The sequence below is a fragment of the Odocoileus virginianus genome, chromosome 27, assembly GCF_023699985.2.
Source record: "Odocoileus virginianus isolate 20LAN1187 ecotype Illinois chromosome 27, Ovbor_1.2, whole genome shotgun sequence".
In the NCBI taxonomy this organism is placed as follows: Eukaryota; Metazoa; Chordata; class Mammalia; order Artiodactyla; family Cervidae; genus Odocoileus; species Odocoileus virginianus.
In genome coordinates, this window is record NC_069700.1 from 34,238,829 (window position 1) to 34,264,865 (window position 26,037).

The window sequence follows — 26,037 nt, forward strand, 5'->3', positions numbered from 1 at the left end:
CTTGTAGCATTTCTGTCAGGCACTGCACCTTTACTGTGGTGAAACTGAGGCACAGAGATACTAAGGAACTAGCCCAGGATCACAGAGCTAATAAGAGGCTGAGCTGGAATCTGGACCCAGGGAGCCAGGCTCTAACGTCAGGGCTCCCAACTGCTCCCCTAATCTCCCTCTGACCAGGAGAGCCTTTCCACGGGGAAGGTCTGGGGAATGTGGGCTAAGAAGGAACACACCTGTGACCTTGTGCATACATAATCAGGGCACAAACACCCTTCTAGACCCATGAACAAATGTGAACAGCATGTTCATTAACCAAGAGGGTTAGGGACACGCAGAGAGAATAGGAATGAGAGTAAGGAAGATAAAGCGGGGCAGGGGTGCTAAGGAACTGGCTGGACTTTGTGTCCCTTGGACTGAGATGCGGAAGGCGGACAGGAGACAAGCCTTCGTCACGGACTCAGTTCTTTAGAGTCAGGATAACTTCTGGGGGTTGAGGAGGTCCCATGATGAGGTACCCTGTCTCTGGTCGCAGTCTCAGCTCCTTATCTTTATGCTCCTGTTCTCTGAAAACCCTTACCTTTGCAGGTCTTCCTGTCTGCCTGCAGCATGAAGCCCACGGGGCAGCTGCAGTGGACGCCCGTCGCTGCATCGTGGCACTTGCTGTCACAGCCCCCATTGTTGACAGCACAGGTCTCTGTTTAGGAGGGAGGTGGGGGATGGTCACCTGGCTATCGGCATGCAGGAGTCCCAGAGGAGAGGGCAGAGAAGGAACGCAGAGGCCCAAGAGGAGGCCCTGGCTGCCTCCCTGTGCTTCGGAAGGAGCATCAAGTGGAGGCTCCCAGCCCCCTTCCTCCCATCACTCCCAGCCCCCAGCCCCTCACAAGTGCAGCCAAGCAGTCCACTTCCCTGCCCCCTACTTGATTGAAACAAGGTGGACAGCAGTGAGGCAGGTACAAGCCAGAGCTGTCAGGCAGGAATGTGCTGAGGGGGTGGAGGAGGTGGAGAGGGGAGGGTGCAGGGAGGGAAAGCTAAGTAGGGGTGGTTCTCACTGCCAGGGAGCAAACAAGAAGGGGCAACAGGAGTTTCCTCCTCTCTCCCCAGACTGCCTCGTTGGCGGGTGGGGTCACAGTGGGACAGTCTTGAGAAGAGTGAGCCTGGTGATTCCTAAGACAGCTGAGAGATGACCATCAATTCATCTTCCCCTTCCTCTCTGCTCAGCTATCTTAAGAAAGATCCCAGAGGAGACAGCTCCTACTCCATCATTCCCCAGCCCCTTCCTGGCTACCTCCAACTCCTCCCAAGTCCTCTTAGTTACAGATAGAGATAAGCTGGCTGTTCTGTTGTTATTTTACTTTCCTAATGGGGAGATACTGTCTAGGCTAGGGGAAGGGGCAAAAGGAGAAGAATCCAGAGGTGAAGGAAGGACATAAGAAAGTAAGTGAGAGAGAGAGAACTTCAGAGCCTCTCTTCTGTTGCTCCCCTCTTGACTGAAGCTTTCCCTTTGCTGAGAGGTTGGAGTTGGGGGGAATATAGATGGGCCACACTCCCTATTTTCTGAATTCAGAGCAGGAGAAAAATAGTTTGAATTGCAGCTCAGGAGAGTGATATGAGCCCAGGAAAAAAAAAATCAGCTCAAAAAGTGCAAGGCCCTGACACAGGGACTGTGAGGGAGATGTGTGCCATCCTCTGGTGGGGCTTAGAATTCTCCCATTAGAGAGAGAAATCCCTGAGGCTTCTGCCGTGGAAGAGAGGAGAGAGGGTCTCAGAGTCAAGAGAGCTGAGTGAGAAAAGCACTGGAGAGCACTGTCATCCTGAATCTCCCACTCCTGAAACTCAGGCGCAACCCACGGCACTGAGGAGAAGAGCAAAGCAAGGACTCAGAGAAAGCCCACCTCTACCTGAGGGTCCCCGGCCATGCCCTGGGCCCGCGATGCCTAGGTTTGGGGCAGCCACAGTGGGAGCACCTGTGCCACTCCCACCTCAGTCTCCTTAGGTTTCCAAGACCAAGGGAGGAAACTGGGAGGGAGCCCTGACTTCAGGCTCCAGGCCCAGCCACCTCCACAAGAGTGTTCTTAGCATGAGAAGCCCTCTAAGCCCTGGAGCAGGGAGAGGGGAACAGAGATCCTGCACCAAGTCTAGTCACTTCTGGGGTGTCCCTGGTGGGGAGCAGTAGAGCCGGCACGGGATCATCCCAGGCTGGACCAGGAAGCTGGGCAAACCTGCCCGCCAGCCCAGGGCAGAGCTCTCCTGAGTGGCCTCTCTGGCTGCCCCAAACCTTTGCTCCTCAGGTCGTGTATTAAAATCACGGTTTAATCTGTGCTTATTCTGTGTCAGGCACTTAGTAGATGCTCTAGCGCGCTACAGGAACACTGAGAGGACTCTCATTCTCCCTCTTTTATAGACGAGTAAGCTGAGGACCAGAGAGGAGAGGAGCTTGCTTAAGGAGGCATACTTAGAAGGCGGCAGAGCCGGGACTCAAGCTCAGGTCTGTCTGAACTCACATGTCGTGCACTGAACCATTATGGTGGGAGAGAAGGACGAAGGGTGCGGGGACTGTGAGCTAACATGGATAAGAACCCAAGAAAGAGACCCTAAGGATGGGATGGCACCTAACCCTACCCCACCCTGATCTCAGGTGGCACAGCAGGCATGCTGGCTGCATGGAGCTGGCGCGGTCTTCAGCTGTGTAGAAGGAGGGGTGCAGCAGATAGTTGGGAAGTGGGGAGGTGTTAGAAGCTGGGTGAGGAAGAAGGTGGGACAGAGGAACATGAGAGGAAGGAGAGAAGGAGAGTGACAGGATTGCAGAAAGAAAACCAACATGAAGGCTTCTGGGCCAGCTCCTGGGGACTCAGGTTTCCTGTCACTTGATGGGCCCAGCGCTCAGGCTGCTGGGGAGCCCAGTCCGGCTGGGCCCAGTGGGCATGCGGTTAGTGGGAGCCCCAGAGGGTTAGCCCTTCCCCTAGCAAGCCAGTGAGAGCAAGTGGAGAGAGCAGACATATTTACCATTAGAAACGGCCTGAGGGGGGACGTGCTGCTCTAGCCGCCTTTCCCCTGTTTGACATTGCAAAAAAGCTGTTTAGACGCTAGGCAGAGCTACTGTGGCCCTCTGAGCCCCAACCGCCCCCCTCCCTCCACCCTGCAGGCCCAAACCACTGGCCCCGAATGATGAGCTCTGAGATTCCTACACTTTATTCCCCAGCCTCACCCTGCCTGGTACCCTCAAAGAAGCCAGGCTCCCACCAAGCAACTGGTGGGAAACGGAGTCTCGGGGAGGGGCAGTCATGGTCCCAGTACTACACAGCATGCCAGAGGTAGAGCTGGGATGCAACCTCAAATCTTACAAGCTGCCGAATCCCAAATCCCAGAGGGCGCCTACCCTTACTGCTAAACTGCACTGCCCTCTCAGTCTCCCCACTAAATCTGAACGTCCCAATGGCCCCAAATGATGATGTTTCCTCCTACCAGGGCTGGGGAGAAAAATGAGATACAGGTCAAGGTAAAATAAGTTCTTCTGGAGAAGAGGGAGAGGAACTTGAAAAAGACATAGAACCTTAGAACAGCCCCATTTGCTCTCTTCTGCTTCACTTGGCCATGGCCCAGAGGGTGGATGGGTCTTGCATTATAGCAGAGCTCAAGCTTAATGGGAGTATGTTCAAAGCAGCCATGCCCGGGACTATCTAAACAGAAAGAACATCAGAGAGGCACCGGCCTCCCATCCATGGCCCCGTCGTGACACATGCAGCTTTTCTTTGGGGACTGCATGCAGTTTCTTCTGGGAGTCTCTAAGGGTGTGTAAGTGTGTCCAGGGCATCACAGGAGGTTTGGAAAGCAGAAGAATTAGACTTATGAGGGAAAAAATGAATGGAGGTGGAACAAACCAGCCTTGAGAAGGCAACATGAGGACCCGAAAATGTTCCAAGATTTAAGAGAGTTAGTTCAGAGGGAAACATGTAGCAAGAGAGAGTTTAATTAAGGAACTTTAGAACTGTGTGTGCAAGTCTCTGGAGCAGGTACCTGAGGGAGGCCTTGAAGAGCCCCACCTGCTCCCCAGTCCTTGTGTCTGGTGGAAAGGCAGTGCTCTCTACAGAGACAGAGGGGTTTCTGGAGTGAGATGGGAGACAGGCTGGTTCTGAAACAGAATGTCTTGTCTCTGATAAATACACCAAATGACTGTGTTCACACCTTCCCATCCCCAGCATGTTACAGCCCATGAGATGAATGGCCATTCATAAACACCACACAGGACAAGCTTGCCTCTGCCCAGCTCAAGACACAGCCTTTCCCCCTGCCCACACTCTCTGCTTTCATTTCCACTTTGCCAAGGGGACATTTTGTCCCATCATCTTTCTCAGCACTCTGTAAGCACATAGTAATTGTCCTTCACACACACACACACACACACACACACACACACACACACACACACACACCCCTGAAGATTTAGGGAATTAGGAATCAAAGAACTGAACTCATCTATGGACCTAAAGATATGTGAGGTAAGGCCCAGGAATTCAGGAAAAGGGGTCCAGGTATTAGGAAGACCCCGAGTCAGGGTGAGAGGGTGGAATTCTAAAGTTGGAGAAGAAATGGGAGGACCCTAGACAAAGCTCCCCTGGAATATGGAGGAAGAGAGGAGAACATGAGGGCCTGAGGGGAGGCCTGGAAAGGAGATTTGTAGGAGGAGAGCAAGGAGAGACAGAAGAAGGAGGAAGATACTGGAGCCAGGCAACCCCACTTGTCTTGTCCCAGGAAAGGACACTCTGCCCCACCCTTGAGTGTGGTCAGTGGGCTGTGACAGCTCTCATCTCACCACACTACTTAACTAGGGCCTCTGGTCAGGCTTAATTCACCGACTGCCCCATCTTTTCTCCCCCTTCTCCACCACAGCCTGGGTCAGCAGGCACTTCGGCTGATAGTTCCCAACCTGCCAACACCTCATCCTGCATCAAGAGGATGGCGAGGCTCCCGGGGTAGGGGGTGCAGAACCAAGGGGTGGGGAAGGAGGAAGGGCAGGGGAGCCCTTTACTCTGAGTCATCACTCACTAGACCTGCCACCGTCTGGGGGCTTCAGCCCGCTCCTCAATGCTCCTAGTGCAGCACCTGAGCCCCGCCTCAGTGCTCCCCCTCCCCCAGCCCCCATTGCAAGTGCACTGAGCTCTCCGCCGCCTCACCCACCGATGCACGTCTTCCCGTCGGCGTGGAGCACGAACTTGACGTGGCAGCCGCACCGGGGGCCCTGCTCCGTGTCGTCGCACGTGTGCTGGCAGCCACCGTTGCCGTAGTTGCACGTCACTGCAGAGAGGGCAGGGGGCCTGTCAGCTTGCCGCCCCTGGGCACCCCGGCTCTCCGTAACGCAGAAACTGGCCCTCGAAGCTAGCTGCCTCTCCCGCACCCATCTCTTCCCACTCCTGCTGCCGAGGCCCCACGCCCCTCCTCCCCCACTGCCATCCCAGTCAGCTCACATTTACAGTCCCGTTGATTCTTGGTGAGCTCGAAGCCAGGGCGGCATTCACAGGCAATACCCCCTTTGGGTGTCTCCCGGCAAATGTGAGCACAGCCGTGGTTCTTGTTCATGCAGTTCATTCCTTCTAAAAGGGAAGAGGAGGGTGGGGGTGAACGTGCTGTGCCCCTGAGCCCCTAAAGGAAGAGAAACTAGAAGGGAAGCCGTGGGCCTCAGGAACTGGGACAGTTTCTCCAAGGCTGCAGCACAGAGGAGACTGACTCTCCCCCTCACAGGCCCCCTTCCTGGCTACCAAACTGGTGTTAATGAGCAGAGCTCATAGCTACTCTGAATGATACATCCAGGCCCCCTAAACTCTACATGATCACCCTCTCCTTCAAGCAACTAAAAAATAGTGTCTAATAGTTGCCCAGCATTGTGCTTGTACTGGGTAGATCTAGAAAGGACCCAGAAAAATACAAGACATGATCTCTTTTTCTCAAAGAGTTTACAGTCAAACTGGGAAGAAGATAAATAACATTTATTACATGAGTGAGGAGTAATTGGCACAGGTCATTATTATGCATTTTATTCAACAAATATTTATTAAGCTCCTCTTACAACCAGGGCAGCATATTAGGTTCTAGGGATACAAAGATAAATTAGGCTTAGTCTTTGCCCTTGGGGGTGGGCAGGGGTGGGAGGGTGATGGCGGAGTCACAGAAAGAGACAACACGTGCCCCACCACTCCCGCCTGATGCTCCAGCCCAACCCAAGGAATAAAGCACGGGCGCGGTCCGGTGACCTCAGTTTAGGGTTCGGCCATCTATCGGGCTTGGCAAAAAAGTTCATTTGGATTTTTCTATAGCATCTTATGGAAAAGCCCAAGTGAACTTTCTGGTCAATGCTCTACAGTAAGGAGCAAACCCACCTTAGATCTGGACGCAGAGGATATCCCAGGGTAGCCTCGATTCCTCCGTGACCCCCAGCCCCAAGTGAATTCTCTCAGATTTCACTCTAAGAGCATCTGTCCACAGAGCCCTTAGGGTATGACTGGTTCAGGGACAAAAGGGGCAGCGGAGGGAAACCTGGGGGTACTGAGGGAGAGCTCCTGAGCAGACGGAGAGAGAAGCATGGTGGTTCGGGGCCGCGCCCCCACCCCCCACCCCCTCCAGCCACAGGCTGACCTTCCGGCCGCTGGATGCAGGTGTGCTGGTTGTCGCTGAGGAAGAAGCCCTCCCGGCAGTGGCACTCGTAGCTGCCCATCATGTTGACACAGCTTTGCTGACAGCCGCCGTTGCCCTCAGCACACTCGTCCACATCTGCGCGGGACAGGTGGCTGGTGAGGCTGTCAGTGCAGCCAGGCCTCCCCTGAAATCCAGCACCCAGCCAGAGGCCAGGCAGTTCTCACATCCCACTGCCACCCTCAGGGGGCGGCGAGTGGGGCGGGGACATGAGAGAATGGCCCACTCAGGAAGACATGCCTCTTTTTCCCTCACCTGTTGAAACTGGGTCTGAAGGCAGAGGAGATCAGCAAAGGAGGCAGAGCGAGAGGAGCAGAGATGAAGACAAGGATGGAGGTTGGTCAGGGGCAAGACCTGTGAGCAGCTGGTTGTGATGAGCAGCCAGGGAGTCAGGGCTCTGTGTGCGGGGAGAGCTCTGGCAATGGTGCTGAGGTTGGAGGGGGCAGGTGGGGAAAGGTAGTAAGCCTCAACTCACTGTGGGGCAGGGACCACTTCTGTGGAGGGACCATGGCCCTGTCCTTCCTCCCTTTCTCCCTTGCCTGGGCTTGCTGCCACATTCCCTAGCCTTTCTCCTATTTTGGTTTAACAAAACAAAGTCTGGTAGCTTGGCGGAGAGGGATGGGGAAAGAGCTGCCAGGCCACACCCTAATTACCAACCCCAAATCACCATCCTCAGGCTCATCCCGGGGCTCCCGTTTCAATGCCCTGACTCTATCTCATGCTCCTTACTACCCTCCTAAGTTCATAGTCCTTCTCTGTTTTCCTTGGTGCAGGAGGCATCAGGGAGAGGGACCCAAATGGACCAGTCTAGCTCCAAAGTAACCTGACTCCTTAGGGCCTTCTCTTCCTCTCCTCTCTGCTGAGCCCCAAAACCCTGTCCTTCACTCTTCTGGCCAAGGGCAGAGGGGCCCAGACCTAGCAGGCTCCTGCCTGAGAAGTGCGCCTGGAGGAAAAGCCACGGAGGCGTCCCTGGTTTGCCTTGTTCGCGTCCCATCTCCTACGCCCTTGACTTCTCCGCATCCCTGCCTTCCTATCTGACCCTGTCCTACATTCTGCCCTTCTGTTTGCTCCCTTCCAGTCCAACCTTGTGATTTTGTGACCCTAGCCAAGTTCTTTCCTACAATTTGCAGTGGAGAAACTGAGGCCCAGGGCATGGATGACTTATACAGGGTTCCCCTAAAAGCTAAAGGTTAATAAGACTTTGAACCCTAACCTTAAGGTTCATCATCATCATTCCTCCTGTTTTCTGAGCACTTACCATGTCCTAAGGATGGTACAGGGCTCTTTACACACATTGTGTCATCACACTGCAGCCCTCTGGGTGGTTATTAACCACCCCTGTTGCCCAAGTCTGCACAGCGAGCAAGCAGCAGAGCCAGGATCTGTCTGGAGCCAAACCACCTTCCCACCATGCTCCACCCGGTGTGACTAAGCCCGCTATTGTCATCTCCTGGCCCTTCCCCTGAGAACATTTTCGAGCAGCATCTCTTTAATGTTTTTCATTCAGAAGGATTTTTTCATCCTCAGCATCTTTTCTCAAAGGGGAGGCTGATCTTGTTTTCTATTTTGTGGGAATGCAGCTTTTCGTTTACTTTTCCTCTAGTGCCTGAGAATGGGAAATGCTGAAAACATCTCCTTCTCCACAAGACATCCCCTGCCCACATCCCTTCAACCCTCGCTCACCCAGACAGTTGTGTCCGTCATGTGCCAGGTGGAATCCGTCATAGCAGGTGCATCGGTAATTGCCAGGGATGTTGACACAGTCGTGCACACAACCTGCATTATCCTCCCGTTCACACTCATCCACATCTGTGGGCAAATAGTTGAGGCAGCTGGACCCACCTGCGTGCCCTGGGCTCAGCTTTATGGTGGTTTTTTAAAAAATATAAAACCTCTGTGTGTGTGTGTGCGCTTGTATGTATCTCTGTTTCCATAGTTACTTTCATAGCCTACAAACTATTTTGCATTTAGCTATTTTCATCTAAACTTCAGTCATAAACATTTTTACATTTCCATCAGATCTTTCCAATTACCACTGGACATGGTTGCAAAATATTCCATTATGTTGCTACATCATAACTTATTAATCCCTTTTTTCTATTGTTAGATTCCTTCCATTTATTTTTCTCTCATAAATGCATGGAAAAAATCTCTTGTATATTGTTTCTTTGAATTTCCTTTGAATAAGTTCCTAAATATGAAATTCCTGGGTTGGAGGGTATAAATGACTTCAAGATTCCTGCTAGGTATGACAAAATCACTTTTCAATTTATATTGTCACCAGGAATTAATGAGTATACCTTGTCTATTGAAGTCTTAACCAACACAGAAGGTCATAAATTTAAAATAACATCTCAAGACTGCTTTAATTTGCATTGCTTTAATTATGAGGAGATGTGTTTGTTTATAGTATGAACTTGCCCTAGGGTAAATTGTCTGTTCTCGTTCTCTTTGGGCATGGTGTAAGGGTCTAAAGACAGAGGTTCCAATAGCAGGGAACCTGAGGCCTTAGTCCCGTGATCCTGATCCCCTCACCCAGTCAGGTTGTATGGCTGTGAACTGTTCCCACCGGGCCTGAGCGTGTATATATGGTGTCTTTGTGCAAATTAGAAAGTGATACCCTCTCTGGGAAGGAGCTGCTTTCCTCTAGCCCTGTCTCCACGCCAGCAGGGAGTGCAGGGCTTCATGCACAGCGTGGCCAACTGAGAGCGGGGGCACGGCTTCCCCCTCTGGCAGCTCCCCCTTTTCCAGGTACCCTCCCAGCCTCACCTTTGCAGTGTTTACCATCCCCCGTGTAGCCAGACTTGCAGATGCACTTGTACGACCGTGGGGTGTTCTGGCAGATGGCGTCAATGTGGCAGTTGTCGGTCCCTTCCACACATTCGTCCACATCTGGCAGGGGCAGAAGGGACGTGTAAGACCCTCTCGGTGCCTCCCAAGGGGTGTCTTGAAGGTAGTTCCTCGGGGCAAAATCTCCTCTCCTCTACAATAGACAGCAACCCCTCCAGAAGCAGGTGGCCTCCCACACCTCTCTGATTTCAGAGTGGGCTGACCCTGTAATTTCAGGAATTCAGAAAGAACCCCCACTCCCCTCAAAAATACTTAATCCATAATGACAACTGAAATTCCATCATTTGAAACACTCCTCTTTGGTTTAAAAACAAACAAAAAACCCTTGGACTGGGTAGATTGCACACTTAACTTGATTAGAAACTTTCAACCTAGGGTGAATTAGTTTACCTTTCTGAGAAGCAGGCTTAGAGGGAGGGGCAGAGAAAGGCATGAGGACAGTGGCCTCTGGGCAAGTGGCAGTGTCCAGTGACTGCTGGTAATTAAAGGAGGAGGAAAGGGAGACGGGGCATCTGAGGAATCTTTCTCTGCCTCACAGTTGTTTGAGACCAGGCCTGCTCCCACTTGCCCACCATGGCGCCAAGAATCTTTAAAGGAAAGAAGCTCCATCCCGGAAGATTTGCCGAGGCCCCTGTGCTGTCAACAGTGAAGGGACTAGGAGCTGGCAGGGGCTGGCACCAGCAACCCAAAGCCTGATAAGTGCAGTCTTTGCAGCTCTCCAGCTGACTCATCCAGGCCCATCCATCCCCCCACCCCGAGTGCTTTCATCTAACCCCAGGTGCACCTCGCTCTGACACAAGGTGCTACTCACAGAGCTCCGCTGAAGAAGGGGCCACCCCAGACCTGGACGATGTTCAGAAAGGACACAGGAGAGAGAATAATTTATCACTTTTGGGCAAAAGACTGCAGCTTCTGGGGCAATGTTATGATGCCCATAAAGCTGAACTGAAATAGGGGGAAATGTTTCAGCCAAAATGCTTTATAACTAAAGGCTGTGGCGGTTCAGAGATGACTCAGCCCAGCCAAGAGGAGAAACACATGAGTAACACGAAGCAGGATATGTTTGAGTGCCACGAGGGCATTAGAATAAGGAAAGGGGCTGCACATAAGAGTCAAATCCCCTAGGAGATGCCAAAGTGCCACCCCCAGAAATGTTGGTCAGCTGGTCTGGGCTGAAACGTGGTCATCAGTAGGCTTCTAAAGCTACCTAGGTAAGTCTAATATGCAGCCAGGCTTGAGAATCCCCACTATAGAGAAGATCAGAAAAGGAAGAGACCACTTCCAGCTGTGAACTGGGAAAACCCAGGATAGTGTAGCAACCTGCAAGAAAAAAATTTTTTTTCTTTTACTTGCAGAAAATGATCATAACTTCCAAGTGTGATCTGTGGGCCACAGAATTGCTTAGCTTTTGTTAAAATGCAGGTTCTAAGGCTCGATTGCTGACATACTGAATCTAAATCCTTGAGGTGCTTGATATATTTTTTACTGAATGAATGAATGACCAGTAATTGCTCCAATGTATAGACACCCATGAGTCCTAGCTTGAAACAGTTATCTGTTCTCCTTTATTTCAAGTACTTCAGAGGCAGGACTGAGGCTTCCTAGGGCTAAGAAGAGAACTGAAATTTGGAAGAGTGCTCTCAAACACCTGCCTCAAGTCTTCTGGGCTTCTGTTCAGCTCTGCACTCTACCCTCCAACTCTCTTTGACCCCTCTGCACAGCCCACCACGCCCAGTGATTTAATTGCTGTAATTCACATTTATTTATTCTTCACCTCCCTCAGGCTCTGCAGTGATGGTGTCTGCCTGCTGGTCCACCCTAGGAAGTTACCCCATGGTGAATGGATGGAGAGGAGGGGGTCACAGAATTCTAGTTCATGGGAGAGGGCAAGAGGGACCTCTGTAGACAGTAAGAGGCTGCATGGAGAATCAGTCTGTCCAACTGATGAAGAGAAAGTGGTACTAAGAAACACCCTATTGTAGAAAGAGCCTAAGTTCTGGAATTAGTTCAGTCCCAAATTCAAATTCAGCCCTGCCACTCAATAGGGAGGGTTTTCCGATTCTCTTATTTCTTCATCTTTAATGTAGGGCTGCCTTCTCATGAGAGGCTGTGAACAGTTGATGAGATAATTTGTGTAAAGTACCTAATAAAGTATTTAGTAAATATTAGGTTCCTAATACATGGAAGCTTGAAATGAAAAGTATAAAATCATTGGTTCAGACAATAGGTACTCTAAGACTATGCTGTCTCAGATAGTAGCCACTAGGTACATGGGGGTATTTTTTTTTTCATTTATTTTTATTAGTTGGAGGCTAATTACTTTACAATATTGTAGTGGTTTTTGTCATACATTGACATGAATCAGCCATGGATTTACATGTATTCCCCATCCCGATCCCCCCTCCCACCTCCCTCTCTACCCGATCCCCCTGGGTCTTCCCAGTGCACCAGGCCTGAGCACTTGTCTCATGCACCCAACCTGGGCTACATGGGGTATTTTAAATCTAAATTAATTTAAAGTTCAACCCTAGGCTAAATGCTCAATAGCTATATGTGGCTAAAGGCTACCACAGTGGACAGCACAGGTATGGAATGTTTCCAACAGCACAGGAGGTTCTATTGGAACCTTATTCATCTCTAGGAGTTCTGAATGAGAAATACCCTGGGCCTAAGTAGGCCAAAAAAACTCTTTGGAGTGGGACTCAAGTTTGAGTTTTGGAAGCTGGGTAAGTGTTAGATGGGAAAGGAAATTTCAAGTGTAGTTAGATGAATGAAGAAAGACAAGGCACTCTGAGGTCCAAGTCCTTATTCTCTGTCCCCACATTTATTTGCATGTGCCCCCACGGTGGAGAAAATATCTTTTAACAACTAATACCAATCTTGGAATCCAAAGTTGGAGATGTTCTTGTCAGGTCTCCTCTCTACTCTGGTAACCCTTGTGAGTCTCAGAGGCAGGAGCAGAGCACAGGGCAATCCCAGTGACTAATAACCATCCTGTTACCCTGCTTTGAGCCCCTCGTGTGCTTCTCCATCCCTTCCCCAGCAGCCAGCAGGGCACCTTGGAAACTCATCGGGAAGCTCCTCCTCTGGGGCCATCTTAGAGGTATCCACCTGTCTCTGAATCACCTGGGGCTTTACAACAGTCAACATCTGCTCCTGGTTCTCTCCTCTGCTATTGATTCGATGCTTGCAGGTACTAGAGTGGATCCTGATGCTGACTGCAGCAAACCTCGGCCTCCTGGACGAGCCTTTAGACCCTTCGGGCAGTTGGGCTTTTCCTGCCGTCTAATCCACCCCCACCCATTCTCGGCACATGACACTTGCCCTCTGCAACACCAAACCCTTCAATTCCTTTCCACACATTTGCACTTCTCATTTTTTGCATTTGAGATGCAGTCCTTTCTTTTATCTTGTAGACGCACTGTTCCTAACTTTCCAAACCCAGCTCAAAAATTGTCTTCCCAAAAGCTCTTCCTAGTAAGCCCTATTCTCAGTGAGTCCCAGGTCTGAGGAGACTGGGTTTGCCTCAGCTCTGCTAACGCTTTCAGGTCATCTTGTGCGGCATGTTCACCTCTCCTCACTTGACTGGTTACTGACTGAGGAAGGGACCCTTCAACTATTTGGATGGAATCTTTTGCAGCAGAACAATCCTAAAACAGAGTTCTGAAATAGAGCCCCAAATCATATCCAGTGTCTCCATTTGCCAGCCCATTCTTTCAATGCTCCCTACCCCCCCTCCCCATTTGCCCACTCACAACCTGTCCTGCAGGGATCCCTTCAGCACGCATGGGCACAGTCTCATCTTGGTTCATTCTCTCAGGGTGCAGGGGTTTATGAGCTGGCCTGACAAACCAGGGGGTGCTGCTGGGTGGGGATTGGTTTAGACCAGTGGCTGCACCCTGGGGTTCCCCTTTTAAAAATGTGGTCACTCTCTTAGACCAGCTGCATCAGGATCTCCAGGGTGAGGCTGGACTGCTGTCTGTCTTCCTTTCTCAACTCAGATAATGTGATAGACTATTTGCCCAAGCTGGCAAGAGACCAGGGACAGCAACACGACAGAGTATTTGAGAAAAGGGGTTCTGGAGTGATACTGTGTCTGTTCAGATGCCAGCTGCATGCATGTCTGTGTGGTCCTGGGCCAGCCTCTGAGCTTACCTGCTCCTTCCTCTGTAGATGGGAATAATGATATATCACCTGGTCATGGGGCCACCAGGAACATCAAATGAGTTAATACCTGGCAAGTACTTAGTACTGCAGTGCAGGCATACAGTAAGTGCTCAGTAAAGCCTTGTTATTTTTATTCCTTCTCTCCAACCTTCCCCACAGTATCCTTTCTGAATCCCTGTCCTCTCCCCCAGTCCCCTTATCAAAGCCCCATTAGAGGCCCGGTGTGGGGAGATGCAGCCCCAGGGGAACACGTGATGGAACAGGGAATCTGGGGAGACATATCCTTGGGGGCATCTGCATCACTGCCTGCTCCGCCTGTGCTGGTTCGGGAGCAGGGCGAAGTGGGTGAGAGGCCAGTTGGGAAGCACAAAGCTGCCCTCCACAGTCCTTCGTGAGGGCACTTCTTTGGTGCCCTTACTCCAGCTTCAGGCACGGGGCTGGCTCACACGCTGAATTAGCGGAGAGTGGCGGCTGCAGAGACACCACAGAGCCAAGACCTCCCTGCCACCCTCTCCCAGCACGAACGCACAGGTCTGTCACGGCAGCAGCTTCTCCCTGCACCATCCGACGTCTCTCCTGGATTTGCTTCAGCACCTAGCAGAGCATTCCATAAATTCTGATAAATGTAGGGAGGAGGGATGGGATGAGGCAGGGAATACGAGGGTTAGAGCAGACGAGAAAAGGTGAAGTATTATGACATGGGTAGCCCTAAGATTCCCTTCTGAGGGTGGGGCTGTGTACCCTAAAAGGCAAGCAGGAAGACCCCTCAAGGAAACACTTTGTCTACTTCAAAATTTTGCCAAGGTCCAGCTCTGGAATAACCACCACTGAAATGGGCAGGAATGCAGGCTGCAGATAAGCAGATGCCTGTAGGTAGAGTCTACTCCACCTTTAGGTTACTACTGTGGTTACCTTACTATACTCGGAGGGGCTGGGGGCAGTTGTGGACGCATTTGCTGGGCCCAGTGAGAAGGTCCAGAGCAGCTTGCTTGATGCCCTCACGTGCTCACATGGCTGTGGCATCCTTCCTGCCCAGCCAGGATAGCCCAAGATGTGTGCCGGCTCTGCCTCATCCCTCTTATTTTCCTCTCCTGAGATGCCTTCAAACCTCACCCATCACTGAGGACCAGTGCAGGTGCCCCTGCTGGGAAGCTGCCTTTGACTGTGGTAGCCTTCTCTAGTTTATCCTTTCTCTTCACTCCGGAGATTCTACTGTCAGCTTCTCTCATCTGACCAATCACTGTCTTGTACAGATACCTCTTATATGCTACCATATACCATTGTTTAACTTTTGGTTTCTGTGTATTATCCAAAGGAAGCAGTGAGCTCCCTGAGGCCATGGCTTCTGAATCTCTGAAACCTGTACTGCAGCTAGAACAGAGCTGAGCATATTCATGCAAAAATTCAACAAACAGCATTTGCAACATGTCAAGCACTGTGCTAGGTGCTGGGCATTCAGCAGTGAACAAGCGAGACTAATATATTGAAAGCACTTAGTAAATATTTGCTAAACAGATGTGTAGATGGATGGATAGAAGAATGGGTTGTGGGTGAGTGACTGAGGTCTATATTTTAGCATCTTTTCTATGTTTCTGTAGAGAAAAAATTCATTTCTTTACTCTTCTGTAACCCTACAGCTGTTCTGGGTAGAAGACAATCCCAAGGAATTTAGTCCTAAGTTAAGGGTAGGGATACAGGAAGCTCAGAGAAGGGAAGATACCCACTTAAAGGCATCTATTTGGCTGTGCTAAGGGAAGAAGAGCTCGGGACAGACAAATTTAAGATAGGATTTCTGGGGAATCCTACAGAATTCACAGGACCTCAGGGTTTTCAGATGTTCCCCAGGGCTTCTCAAACATCTCTTCAGTGCATCCTAGTTAGATGGATGTTCCCTTGCCTCCGTGCTAACACCCGATGAAGGGTACCAGGGGCCACGGTTCCATTGCCACTCCTGTCGGTTCTCTTACCCTCTCCTCCATGTTGCCTCCACGCCCAAGCAACATTCAGAGTAGAATGAGCCCAGGTAACGCCCATGGTACCCTAACCTGTGACATGTGCACATCTGCTCCACCTCTAGATCAGCTAGGGAATCTGGGAGAGCCTGGCTCCCCAGCTCTGGCTTATCAGGCCGTCTTCCCAATTTGGAACTGGGATGTGACCACGGCTGGATCCTGGACCCATCCTCAGCCTGGACAAAGCCCAGTCAGGTGAGGAGGCCTGGAAAGAGCCCAGAAACCACACAGGTGACCCCACGGGCAGAGAGGACAGAGCACTTTCTTCTTTTTAAAAAGTACACTTCCCTCTTATCCAAGCTTAGCCTGCTCAGCTGAAGAGCCTAGAAAAGCAGTTGGTGTTTGGCAACTGGAGAGGTGCAGAGCTGAGCCTGACGGTGTCCTACCTGATCCTCAGCCCAGCTCCTTGCTTATTTGAATATGCCCCAAAGTGGACAAGAATTGTCTCCCTTTCAGTGTGGACTAAGCCCACCACCCTGAGTCAGAGGTCTTTAGAGGATGGGTAGAGTGGAGGGGAGTGGGAGTGGAGAGGAAAGAACAGAACACTGGAGAGGGAGTCAAGCAGTGGGCAGAGTCCCTGTTTCATGATGATCAGTCTTATCTCTCCAAATTGATGTGGAAAATAACAAGATAAACGATGATGTCAGATGATGTTTAATTCCGGTAAAGGCCTTTCACTTAGGTCATTTCATGTCATCCTCAAACAGTCTTGTCTGTCACTGACTAGATGAGAAACAAGCCCAGAGATGATATCTTGGGGAAGAGAAAACAGCCAGTGTCAGAAAACCCCGGTTTTCTGGCCCCCAGTCTGGTGCTGTCTCACTGCACACTGCCTTTTATAAACACATGAGGGAGAGACGCATGCCTTAGCTGTCACTGCGGCCTCCCCCACCACCCACTCCAACTCAGCACTGGGTTCAGTATGAAGCAAGCATCCACTCCAGAACCATGGAATGGCCTGGAACTATCACTAGGATGCTCCTAGGGGGAAGTCAGCAGTAGGCATGCAGGTCCTTCCCGGCTTTGGGCACGGGGGCAGCGGGAGGAGGGCAGGGCTGGGTGTGGGCAGGGAGGGCACTGGCTGCACCGTGGTGGGCACAGACAGCGTTGCTGTGAGGAGGGGCGGGCGGCGCGGCCGTGGGCAGGTGTCTCCTTCCCTCGGACTCACTAGACTGGGCCAAGCAGCTGGTTAGAAACGAAAACAAACACCAGGGATACAGGTTCCTGCTGTTAACAGCTTCAAACCACCAGAGGAAAACTCCAAATAAATATAATTAGAAACTTGTAAAAACGTCCTCTCTGTAAACCTACTCCCCAGGGTCTACGCTTTAAGCACCCCGCTTCTTCCTCCCCCCCCCCACCCCAAGCCCACATACCCTGACACTCCACCTTCTTCCAGGGATCCCTCAGATCTGTTTCCTTATTTTGGATCTCCTCGCCAGCCCAGCAGCTCCCGCCCAGGTCTGTCCTCAGCTTGTTGCCATCGCTGACCAGATGCAGACAGCCCCTGGCCTGGGGCTCTGAAACCCAAACCCCACAGTTCTCTAGGGCCCTGGTTTCAGCCACAGGGAAAGCACAGGTAACAGTGAGGGCCATCGTAGCCTGTTTCAGGGGCGTCCGTCCACCTGCAGAGCCAAAACGCAAACTCAATGGCAACTACAGAGCAGTGCTGCGGCCCGAAAAGGGGAGATATCTAGGCTGGAGAAGTGCCGAGAGGGCTCATCTCGGAACTGAGAATCCAGGGTGTGGGACCCAGGACTGGGGCCGTGGGGCCTGGCCCAGCTAGTCTTCAGTTCCCAGAACAGAAGCATTTCAGCTCTACTTCTCAATGTGTTGGATACACACACATTTACACACACAGAAGCGCACGTTTGTGCTCCAGGGGCTGTTTCCAAGGGGAAATATCCCCACTTAAGGACACAGTAGGAACTAGCAGGTACATGGGGCCCCAGGAAACTGGGCCGGAGGACGTAGACTTGGCAGGGAACCGTGAAGCAGGACTCGGGGAGAAAATGGCATGAGATTCAGGAAAGGAGCCTGGGGAGGCCCCCCTGCAGGACAGGGGCTTGCTATAGTATCTTTTACCTTCAGCAGGAAGGATTTCTTTTTTTTTCCCCCCCAGCAGGAAGGATTTTGAAGAGATGCATAATCTCAGAGATGAAAAGGACCCTATTAATACTCTCGTCCATTTTATAAGTGAGGAGGAGAATTTCAGTTATTTCCTCAAAGGGCCCAATTCCCGGGCTCTGCATTTACCTAAATCCACTGGTACCTGCCATAGTCCCCACCCCCTGCCTGGCAGGGCTGGCAGTACATGGGCATGAAACAAACAGAATGCACAGTCTGGTGACAGAGGGGCCAAAGGGGGCAAGCGGAGGGTCCACGTTCCCTCTCAGCACAGGCAACCAGCTCCCCCACCCCTCAAACACCTCTGGGTTGGCAGCTGTATCACTTCCCCCCACAAGGATCGGCAGTCCCTCTGTTTCCAGACTCCTGTCTAATAGCTGAGCCCAAAGAAGCTGTCCCCAGGTCTGGGCCTCTTGCGGGTACTGCCAGCCTCAGAGCAGCTCCGCAGTTTCCAGCCCTGACAGGGACTCTTTCTTATTAGCGGTCATGTGCTAGGGGTATGGGCTGTCAACGGGGGCCCACACCCCAACACGAGGGGACTGTGCCCAGGGCAGGGCCTGGGGTGTGTTCAGGCAGCAACTCTTCACCTCTGTCTTCACAGGAGGGTCTGAAGCCATCTGCTCCCTTCCCCCACACCCAGTTCAAGGCACGGGACCAAGCCATTCCACTTCTTCACTTCTCCAATGAAAACAAAATGCACATTGCCTGCTTCCTTTTTCCTCTCACCGGAGCACTACGCGCACACGCACATACATGCACACACACACACACCCTGGGTCATGCACACGCATGCTCACACACCCTAGTGAGTGCACACCACACATTCTCAAACTCACACCCAGAGCTGGCTCCTTTTACAACAGGTCCCAGCTATTCACATCTCAAACCGGTTCTCATGCTCTCAGATTGCTGAAGGTTTCAGGAGACAATCTCACTGAGGGGCTGCTGATAACTTTTTCTCCGCCTGTAGTGATTCTGGCTCCTGTGTTTTCCTGTTCCCTCTCTCTCACCCCACCCAGCAGAGACTCGGGGGATGAGAGGTAGGAAGGGGAAAAGTTCTCCCCTGGCTGTGAGCTTTCCCCATCCCCCTAGGGGACATGTCACTGAGAGAAGAGAGGTCAAAGGGATTCCTGAGGAATTTCTAAGCAGTCCACCCCCCTTCTCCACCCTCTGGAAAAATGAGGGGTGGGGGTCAGGCTTAAAGGGACGATCAGGCTCCAAGGGTTGAGGCTGACTCTCCCTTTTTCTCCCCCGCGTGGCCTGGCTGGGGCACGGCAACAGCCAGAGGCCCACGGGGCCACCCTCACCCGCTGACACGGTTATAGTTTTCATTTTGTATTTTGGAGGGAGGGGCTAGGAGGAACAGTCCCCTCACTGTAAGAGCCAGCCACAGGAGCCCAGGGAAGCAGGGAGGAGAGGAAACAGCCACATTAAAGAGGAAGAGAGGGGTGGGGGGAAGCAAGAGAGAGACACACTTACAGCCAGACAGAGACTCGGAGAGACGCAACGAGACAGGGAGACACTGTGTGCCGCCGGATGCGCGCTCCCAGTCCCAGCGACGCTGTTACCTGGGGGCTCTAAGATACGACCTTATCAAAATTCTGTCCCTAATGAGGAGAGAAAACAACCAGGTAAACTAAATGTCCAGGCTGGCGCGCCCTGCCGCCCTGGGGACAAGTCTTCCCCAGGAGACCTTTTCATTCAGCTGTAACCTGAGCCCCGTGCAAGGATTAGGTCTTTTTTAACCACTGCTGCACACCATCCCCCTTAAAAAAAAAAAAAAAGGCAAAGCAAATTAATGCTTTTAAGTTAACAATTATCCTGGTTATCCAGTCTGTCTACTTTAAAATACACAGACAGGCACTTGAAAAACACTCAAAACCATGTACCCTCATGCTCACTCATTCCTAGTCACAGAAGCTTACCCACCCACTCATCCATACCAGCTCTCAAAGACACTAAAACATCTGTATACATGCTTAGCAAGGAAGTGATAACAGACACATACACCCACCTATGTCATCTGTGGGTAATCGTGGTAAACCTCACATGCATGCACGCACGCACACACACGTTCACCTGCACACTCAGGGCTCCCTTCTGTGTTCCTCCCCTCCTCTCCAGTCCACACCACTTTGGTTTTCCCTCTGGTGACTCTCTCAAGAATAGAGACAGAGGTCAGATATCTCCAGTGCTATAGTAACTCTTGACAAGATACTTGCCAAGGTTATTTGTATTTTAAAGACCCTCTAGAGCTTCATTTGAAAGCATGTGGCATTCAAGGCACACCTTCTGGCACTGGTGAGATCTTGGAGGTATGTTTGAGAGCCAAGGATGGCCACGGCTATGCCTATGGGTAAGGCTGCCCTGCCCGCTCATTAACCATCCTCTCTGCAACACTAGCGTGCAGATCTGGGACCAAAGATGTCCCACTAACCCAGCAAACCTGTCGTTAGGCAACTCTAGTAGACCAGGTTGACAAATGTCCTGAATAGTAGGGTTAAAGGTGACTGGCTTGGAATCTATGCCCAGCTAGACTCTGAGGTCAGAAGGAGGGAAGATGCCAGGCTAACTGCAGCCCAGAGAGATCAAGTGAGTGTGAGCTCAGCAGGGGGCAACACTAGAGTCTGGAAGTTCCTTGAGGGCAGGGGTCTCCACTGTCTGTTTCCCACAGCAGCAGCAGCAGCAGGATGAAATGAAAGAGGGAGCCCTAAAGTGCCCCGGAGAGATTCTGTGTCCCTCTGTCCCTGAAGGACAGTTGATCTCCCAGGCTTGAAAGCCTTGGCTTGAGGGCACCTGTCCCTTCTCAGACTCTCCATCTGCCCCAAGGACCCCCTGGAGGATACTGCTTGCTCCACGTCTTGGCTCCAGTCTCGCGAGGCCACTACAGACACTGGCTCCAACTTGAAAGAGGCCCTTATCTTGTCTCTCGAAATCTGTTCCTTCCTTCAGACTAAACTCCCAAGCTAATTCCATGCTATGAGTAAGTCAGCATGCACTACAAAAGCCAGCTTTGTTTATGAAAACACAAGCAAATCCACAGTGGAAGGAGGGCTGCTCCCAGGCCGGGGGTGGCGGTGGTAGTGGGCGAAGTGGAACCAGGACCAGGGAAGAGGCAGTTTGGGGTTGGAAGGGGTAGGGATGGGGTCTGGTGTTTGACAGCAGAGGGTCTCTTGTGTTTCTGTTAAAGAACAGGTTCGAGGAGGAAGGGGGTAGTTGAAGAGGCAGTGCTTGGGGAGAAGAGGGTGCACGGATACAGCGCCTTTCTTTGAACAGAGTAGGAGTCCATCCAGGACACAGAGCAGCCTAAGAGCCAAGTGCTCAGGCTCCAGGATGCCGCAACCTGACTGCCAGAGACTCAGGCTTCCCCAACTCCCAAGTTCAACTTCCCCTTCTGGCCCAGCCACCTCCACACCCCAGCCTGGCGTCAAGGAGCCCCTAGGACAATAGGCAGAATCATATCCTCCTGAGTGAAGCTTTGCTAGGAGGAATTTTTTTTTTTTTTTTTGTCCATATAAATCTCTTCCTGGGTGAGGACTCAATGGGGGAAGGGTGCAGCAGGAGGTCAAGGGGGAGGGGAGGCTGTCCCCAAGAGAACTGTAGCCCACCAGCCTGGTTTCTACCAGCACAGCCTTGGGACTGACCAGGCAAGGAGCCTGGGGTCAGAGATGGGGGCGGGAGGGCCTCCCTCTCTCTCTCTCCCTAATTCCTAGAGGGATCTGTCAGAGCTCCCCAGCCTGGAATTTTACTTTGTTATTTTAATGCAATTCTGACCTGGATTTAAATGGAATTGGAAACCCTAGGCCTTAATAAATAAATATTATGATAAGAAATGAAAGCCATGCAAGACGAAAAAGATTTCCCCCAAAGAGGCAGAAATGCGACATTCTTGCCGGGAGCCAGAATCACAGAAATTTTCTTCACTTCTTCAGCCCTCTTCCAACCAGAGGGAGACAAGTTGATTTCTTTCTTTTCTTTCCTTTTTTTTTTTTTTTAGTTTTCCATAAAAGATCCTATTTTTCCTTAACATTTTTTTTTTTTTTCCTGATAAGACAACTACGAAATTTCTGTCTAACTTTGAGGAGAATTGGGGGCAAGCAGAAGAAATGTATGGCATGGCTGGAAAAGTTTTCATTCTTTCAGTCTCTCCAGGCCAAAACTTAAGTTTCTGGCAATGTTTGGGAGAAGAGAAGATTCTCTCTCATACTTCAGGAAGGCAGGAAGTCTTTGGAAGATGCTGGGGTGGCAGTGAAGTCGGGCAGCATTTGGAGGCGCGTGGGGCTCCCCAAACTTCTCACTCATCCGTGCTGCCCCTGTCTCCTCCAGCCTTTCGCCCGGGGCGTGGTGCCCAGAGGTCAGGTCCCCCACCGAGGAGGGTGGGCGCACGGTGCCAGGTCCTGACAGCAGCACGCTTCCCAGCACCTGCCCTGCCCCGCGGAAATCGCGCCCCCGCCCTCGGACCCTGAAGCCCCGGCGGCCCCGCGGCCGCGCGCCCCTCCTTCCTTACCTTGCACGGCTTTGCTGTGCTGGGCGGCGCGGGCGTGGACCAGCAGGACGAGCAGGCAGAGCCCGGGCACGAGCCCCGAGCCCATGGCTGGAGCTACGGGCGGCCGGGTGGCCGGGGTCGGTCTCGCAGCCCAGGGAGGGCGGAAGCGGGCCGGGCCCCCGCGAGCCGAAGGGCAGAGGGGCGGGGGCGCCCGGCCGGAGCCGGGCCGGGGTCTGTGGGCGCGGGGCGCGGACAGCGGCGCCCTCGGCGGGAGGCTACCAATGTTGCCGGCTTCTCCCGGCGCGATGCCCGGGAGAGCGAGGCGGAGGAGGGTGCGACGGGGCTGGGGGCGCCCGGCGCCGCTGACGGAGGGAAGCCCCCGCCCTCTCCAAGGCCAGCTCCGCTAGCGGCGGCGGCGGGGCTGCTCCGTACAATCCCACCCAATTCCCAGCTCCGCCGGGAGAGAGCTGCCGCGGAGAGCGCGCAGAGCCCGGGCGAGGGACCTGGGAAAGGGGAGGAGAAACGCAGCGCCAGAAACACGCCCTTTCTGCCTCTCTTTCTTCCTCTCTCGCTCTTTCTCCGTCTCTCGGGCTCCGTCTCTTTTTCTTCGCCTCTCTCCTCCTCCTCCTCTTTCTCCTCCTCTCCTCTCTCCTTTTCGTTTTCTTCCTCCTCCCCCCGCCCTCCTCCTCCACCTCCTTTTCCGTGCCCTTTTTTCTTTCAAATGGGGCCTCGGCGCGGCGGCCGCTCCCCCTGCGCGCCCGGGCGCGGCGGCCCCCTCCCCAGGCTGCCGGGCCGCTGCCTGCAGGAATTTACAATCCGGCGCTGGGGGAGCGGGCCCGGTCTCCATGGAGACGGCTTCCCCGGGAGCAGGGAGGTCAGGCGCAGACCGCGCACAATCAATGGATCAATGCAAGCCCCGCTCGGCTCCAGACCAAACAGCACGGGGCTCCGGCTAGTCCTGTCTACCGGCGGAAAGCGCGGGGGAGCCAGGGTGCGCCCCCGCGTTCGCACGCGACTAGGGCTGTGCGACGCAGGTTTGCACGCACACCTACAGAGCAGACAAAGAGAGGGAAGGGTGTCGGGGAGGCCGGGGCAGACCGAATCGCACGGGCACTCCGGGACGCCCGCCGACACAGCACGACACGCGGGGCACAGCCACATAGGACCTCGGAAGGCTGAGAGCGGCTCCGACAGCGGCCGAGTTAATGCCCTCCCAGCTCACCTCCACCACATCCCCCACGCCCTCGGGACCCAGTTCCCTCGCCTAGTGCCTAGTCCGCTTTAATCGAGGACCAAAAAGAAAGTAGCCTTTTCCCAGCTGAAACTGCTAGCTCTAGGGCAGACTGTCCTGCAGTTATTGTCTCGCTCAGCATTCTCCCCATAGAGACCTGGACTCATGTGAAAAAACACTCTCGTGCTCAGCACGAGGGCAAAAGCTAACCCGCAGAAACCTGACTATGTGTGTAAACACAGACCCCCAAAATAGGCGCAACTCTCTCTTCCAAACCTGCCCTCCCACCTTCAAGATGTGGTCCTCACCAGAACATCCTTAAGCCTTCATCCTTCCAAGTTGCAGGGGCAGAAAAGGGAAGATAAACGATATCTTAAAAAATAGGGGCAAAGTGTGCCAACGAAGCAGTGTCCCTGAAGCATGGACAACACCACCTGCTGCATATACCAGCTCTGCCTCTTCTCTCCGTCCATCCTAGGGGAAAGATGAAGGACTTCTTGATAGTGGTGAGAGCTTTTCTGGAGTAGGGAGCTTTGTTCGGTCGGAATAAGACTGCCAGGCCCTAGGCAGTCACTTATGCTTCAGAGCCAAACTTCTGCAGGATAGAGACCTTTGGGACCCAGACTAACCTCAGAGTCTGTCTTCAGGGTACCCTGGAGGAAGAGCTAATGATCAGGATCCTCCTGAAAATAACTCAGTCCTTAGACCCTTCACACTGGCAGCTGGTATTAGCTTGAGTGACAGGTATGCTTTGTCAGAGGTTTCCTTAACCCCCAGGGAGAAGAACGAAGCGGTTCCTTCGTCCCCTAGGGACTGAGTGGACAAGTGGGAGGATGCGGACTCAGGCATCTGGATTTCCTGTCCTGACTCTATCCTGGGTTGGAGATTACCTTTGGGCAAATCATTCCTCAGTATACCTCAGTATTGTCACTGAAAAGGAGGCTGGGTTAGCTCAGTGGTTGGAAGGAGACAGTGCCCTTAGGATCTCTAGGGGAGGAGGCCTTGAGAATTCCCTACATGACATGAGAGATTGCGGTTGGGATGGGAGCATGCAGAACATGGGGATGGAGTGAAGGCCACAAACGTTTGGGTCAGATGATCCCTGAGATCCCTTTCAGCCCTGTCACTCTAGGGCTCTCTCCCTCCTTCATTCCACTGGCAAACCCCTCCCCTCGAAACAGCTTTGACTGCTGCCACCAATTATGTGTAGGACTAGAGGACAAGTGCAAACCTGCCATCCTCTATGCCCCAAACAGGAGAGTGGTTTAAAAAAAAAATAGCATCAGAGGGTGCCTATCCACATGGGGGCACAGAGGGTTGATTAGCGCCCCCCAGGCAGGGAAAGGAGATTGCACTGTGCTTTTACCCACTCCAGTACTCTTGCCTGGAAAATCCCTTGGATGGAGGAGCATGGTAGGCTACAGCTCATGGGGTCGCAAAGAGTTGGACGCAACTGAGCGACTTCAATTCACTTGCTTTGTCTCTGCCTTGATTTGGACTCTGGTGTGAGCTCCTCTGGGTCCCTACAGAGGAGAGCTCCCTCCCAGCCTCTAAAGCAAGTGAAATGGGCTTGGAGGGTTCTGCATGAGCAGATCAATAGGTTAACTCAGACCTTCTCTCCAGGGCAGTGTGATTTCCTGATCCTCTGAGTGTGGACATTGCCCTGGCTTCGTGGGGAGGGAAGAGTGTGTGGCCCCACCTTAGCTGCTACATCTCTGGGAGGCTCAGTGTCTCTTACTTGTTTTCTTCCCCCCGCCCCGATTACTTTCCTCTGTTTATTCCTCTGTTCCTCTAGGAAGGTGAGCTTTCTCTACTTCTGGGCAGAAGAGGCACTTCCCTGCCCTGCTCCCCACCTTCCATTCTAGTCCCTGCCTACCCTCAGCCCTTCAGAGGAGTCTATAGGAGCCAGGTGTGGGTCACAATGCCCTCTGTCCTGTCCACTTCTGCAGGGGCTCACAACGGGAGAGTTACTCCGGATGGTGACAAGGAAGGAATAAGGAGATGGCTCTTGCAAGTGCTTCTACAAAGCAGCAGCACATGCCACAGCCTCAAGGGGGTGGCAGGTAGGGGGGTGCGGGGTGTGGGTGGAGTGGGGTGAGTAAAATGTCCCTGCATTCTCTGGGGTCTCCTACACTCGCCTCAGGTGGCAGTTTGCTTTTGGGTGCCTCTCTCCTTCAAGGAAATCTCTGACATTCACTTCGTTCTAATTACTCTTGCAAATGTTGAGGGAGAAGGGTGGGGCTGGGGGACCCACAGCTAGTATCTCTTAGTTCTCGTCCTGCTTCCAAGGATGCCTCTGCCAGGCCTCTGCCACCTTCAGGGACTTAGCCTCCCCTGCCAAGTCTCTTTCCATGAGCTTTTGCTTTTTCTCTCTCTGCTCCTGAGCTACCCCATCTGTTAAATGAATCTGGTGCCTCTATCTTGACAAAAGATACAGTCTTAATGGAGAACATGCATGTACTGAAACAACAGTACCCCAGGGT

General features: G+C 52.5%; 1 protein-coding gene across 4 annotated transcripts in view; it reads right to left on the reverse strand.

The window, feature by feature from the left end:
- Positions 1 to 22,963, reverse strand: part of SCUBE3 (signal peptide, CUB domain and EGF like domain containing 3) — a 36,083-nt gene extending 13,120 nt beyond the window's left edge. For 3 of the 4 annotated variants that reach the window (XM_070456557.1, XM_070456555.1, XM_070456554.1), the window contains exons 1-8: positions 22,345 to 22,963; positions 9,451 to 9,573; positions 8,365 to 8,490; positions 6,625 to 6,759; positions 5,460 to 5,585; positions 5,173 to 5,289; positions 3,001 to 3,048; positions 575 to 691 (exon numbers count right to left, since the gene is read on the reverse strand). In XM_070456557.1, coding sequence (XP_070312658.1) covers positions 575 to 691; positions 3,001 to 3,048; positions 5,173 to 5,289; positions 5,460 to 5,585; positions 6,625 to 6,759; positions 8,365 to 8,490; positions 9,451 to 9,573; positions 22,345 to 22,429 — 877 coding nt within the window. In that variant the 5' untranslated portion in view covers positions 22,430 to 22,963. The remainder of the gene's footprint in view (positions 1 to 574; positions 692 to 3,000; positions 3,049 to 5,172; positions 5,290 to 5,459; positions 5,586 to 6,624; positions 6,760 to 8,364; positions 8,491 to 9,450; positions 9,574 to 22,344) is intronic. The other variant, XM_070456556.1, reaches the window with a different exon arrangement.
- Positions 22,964 to 26,037: the final 3,074 nt, after the last annotated feature.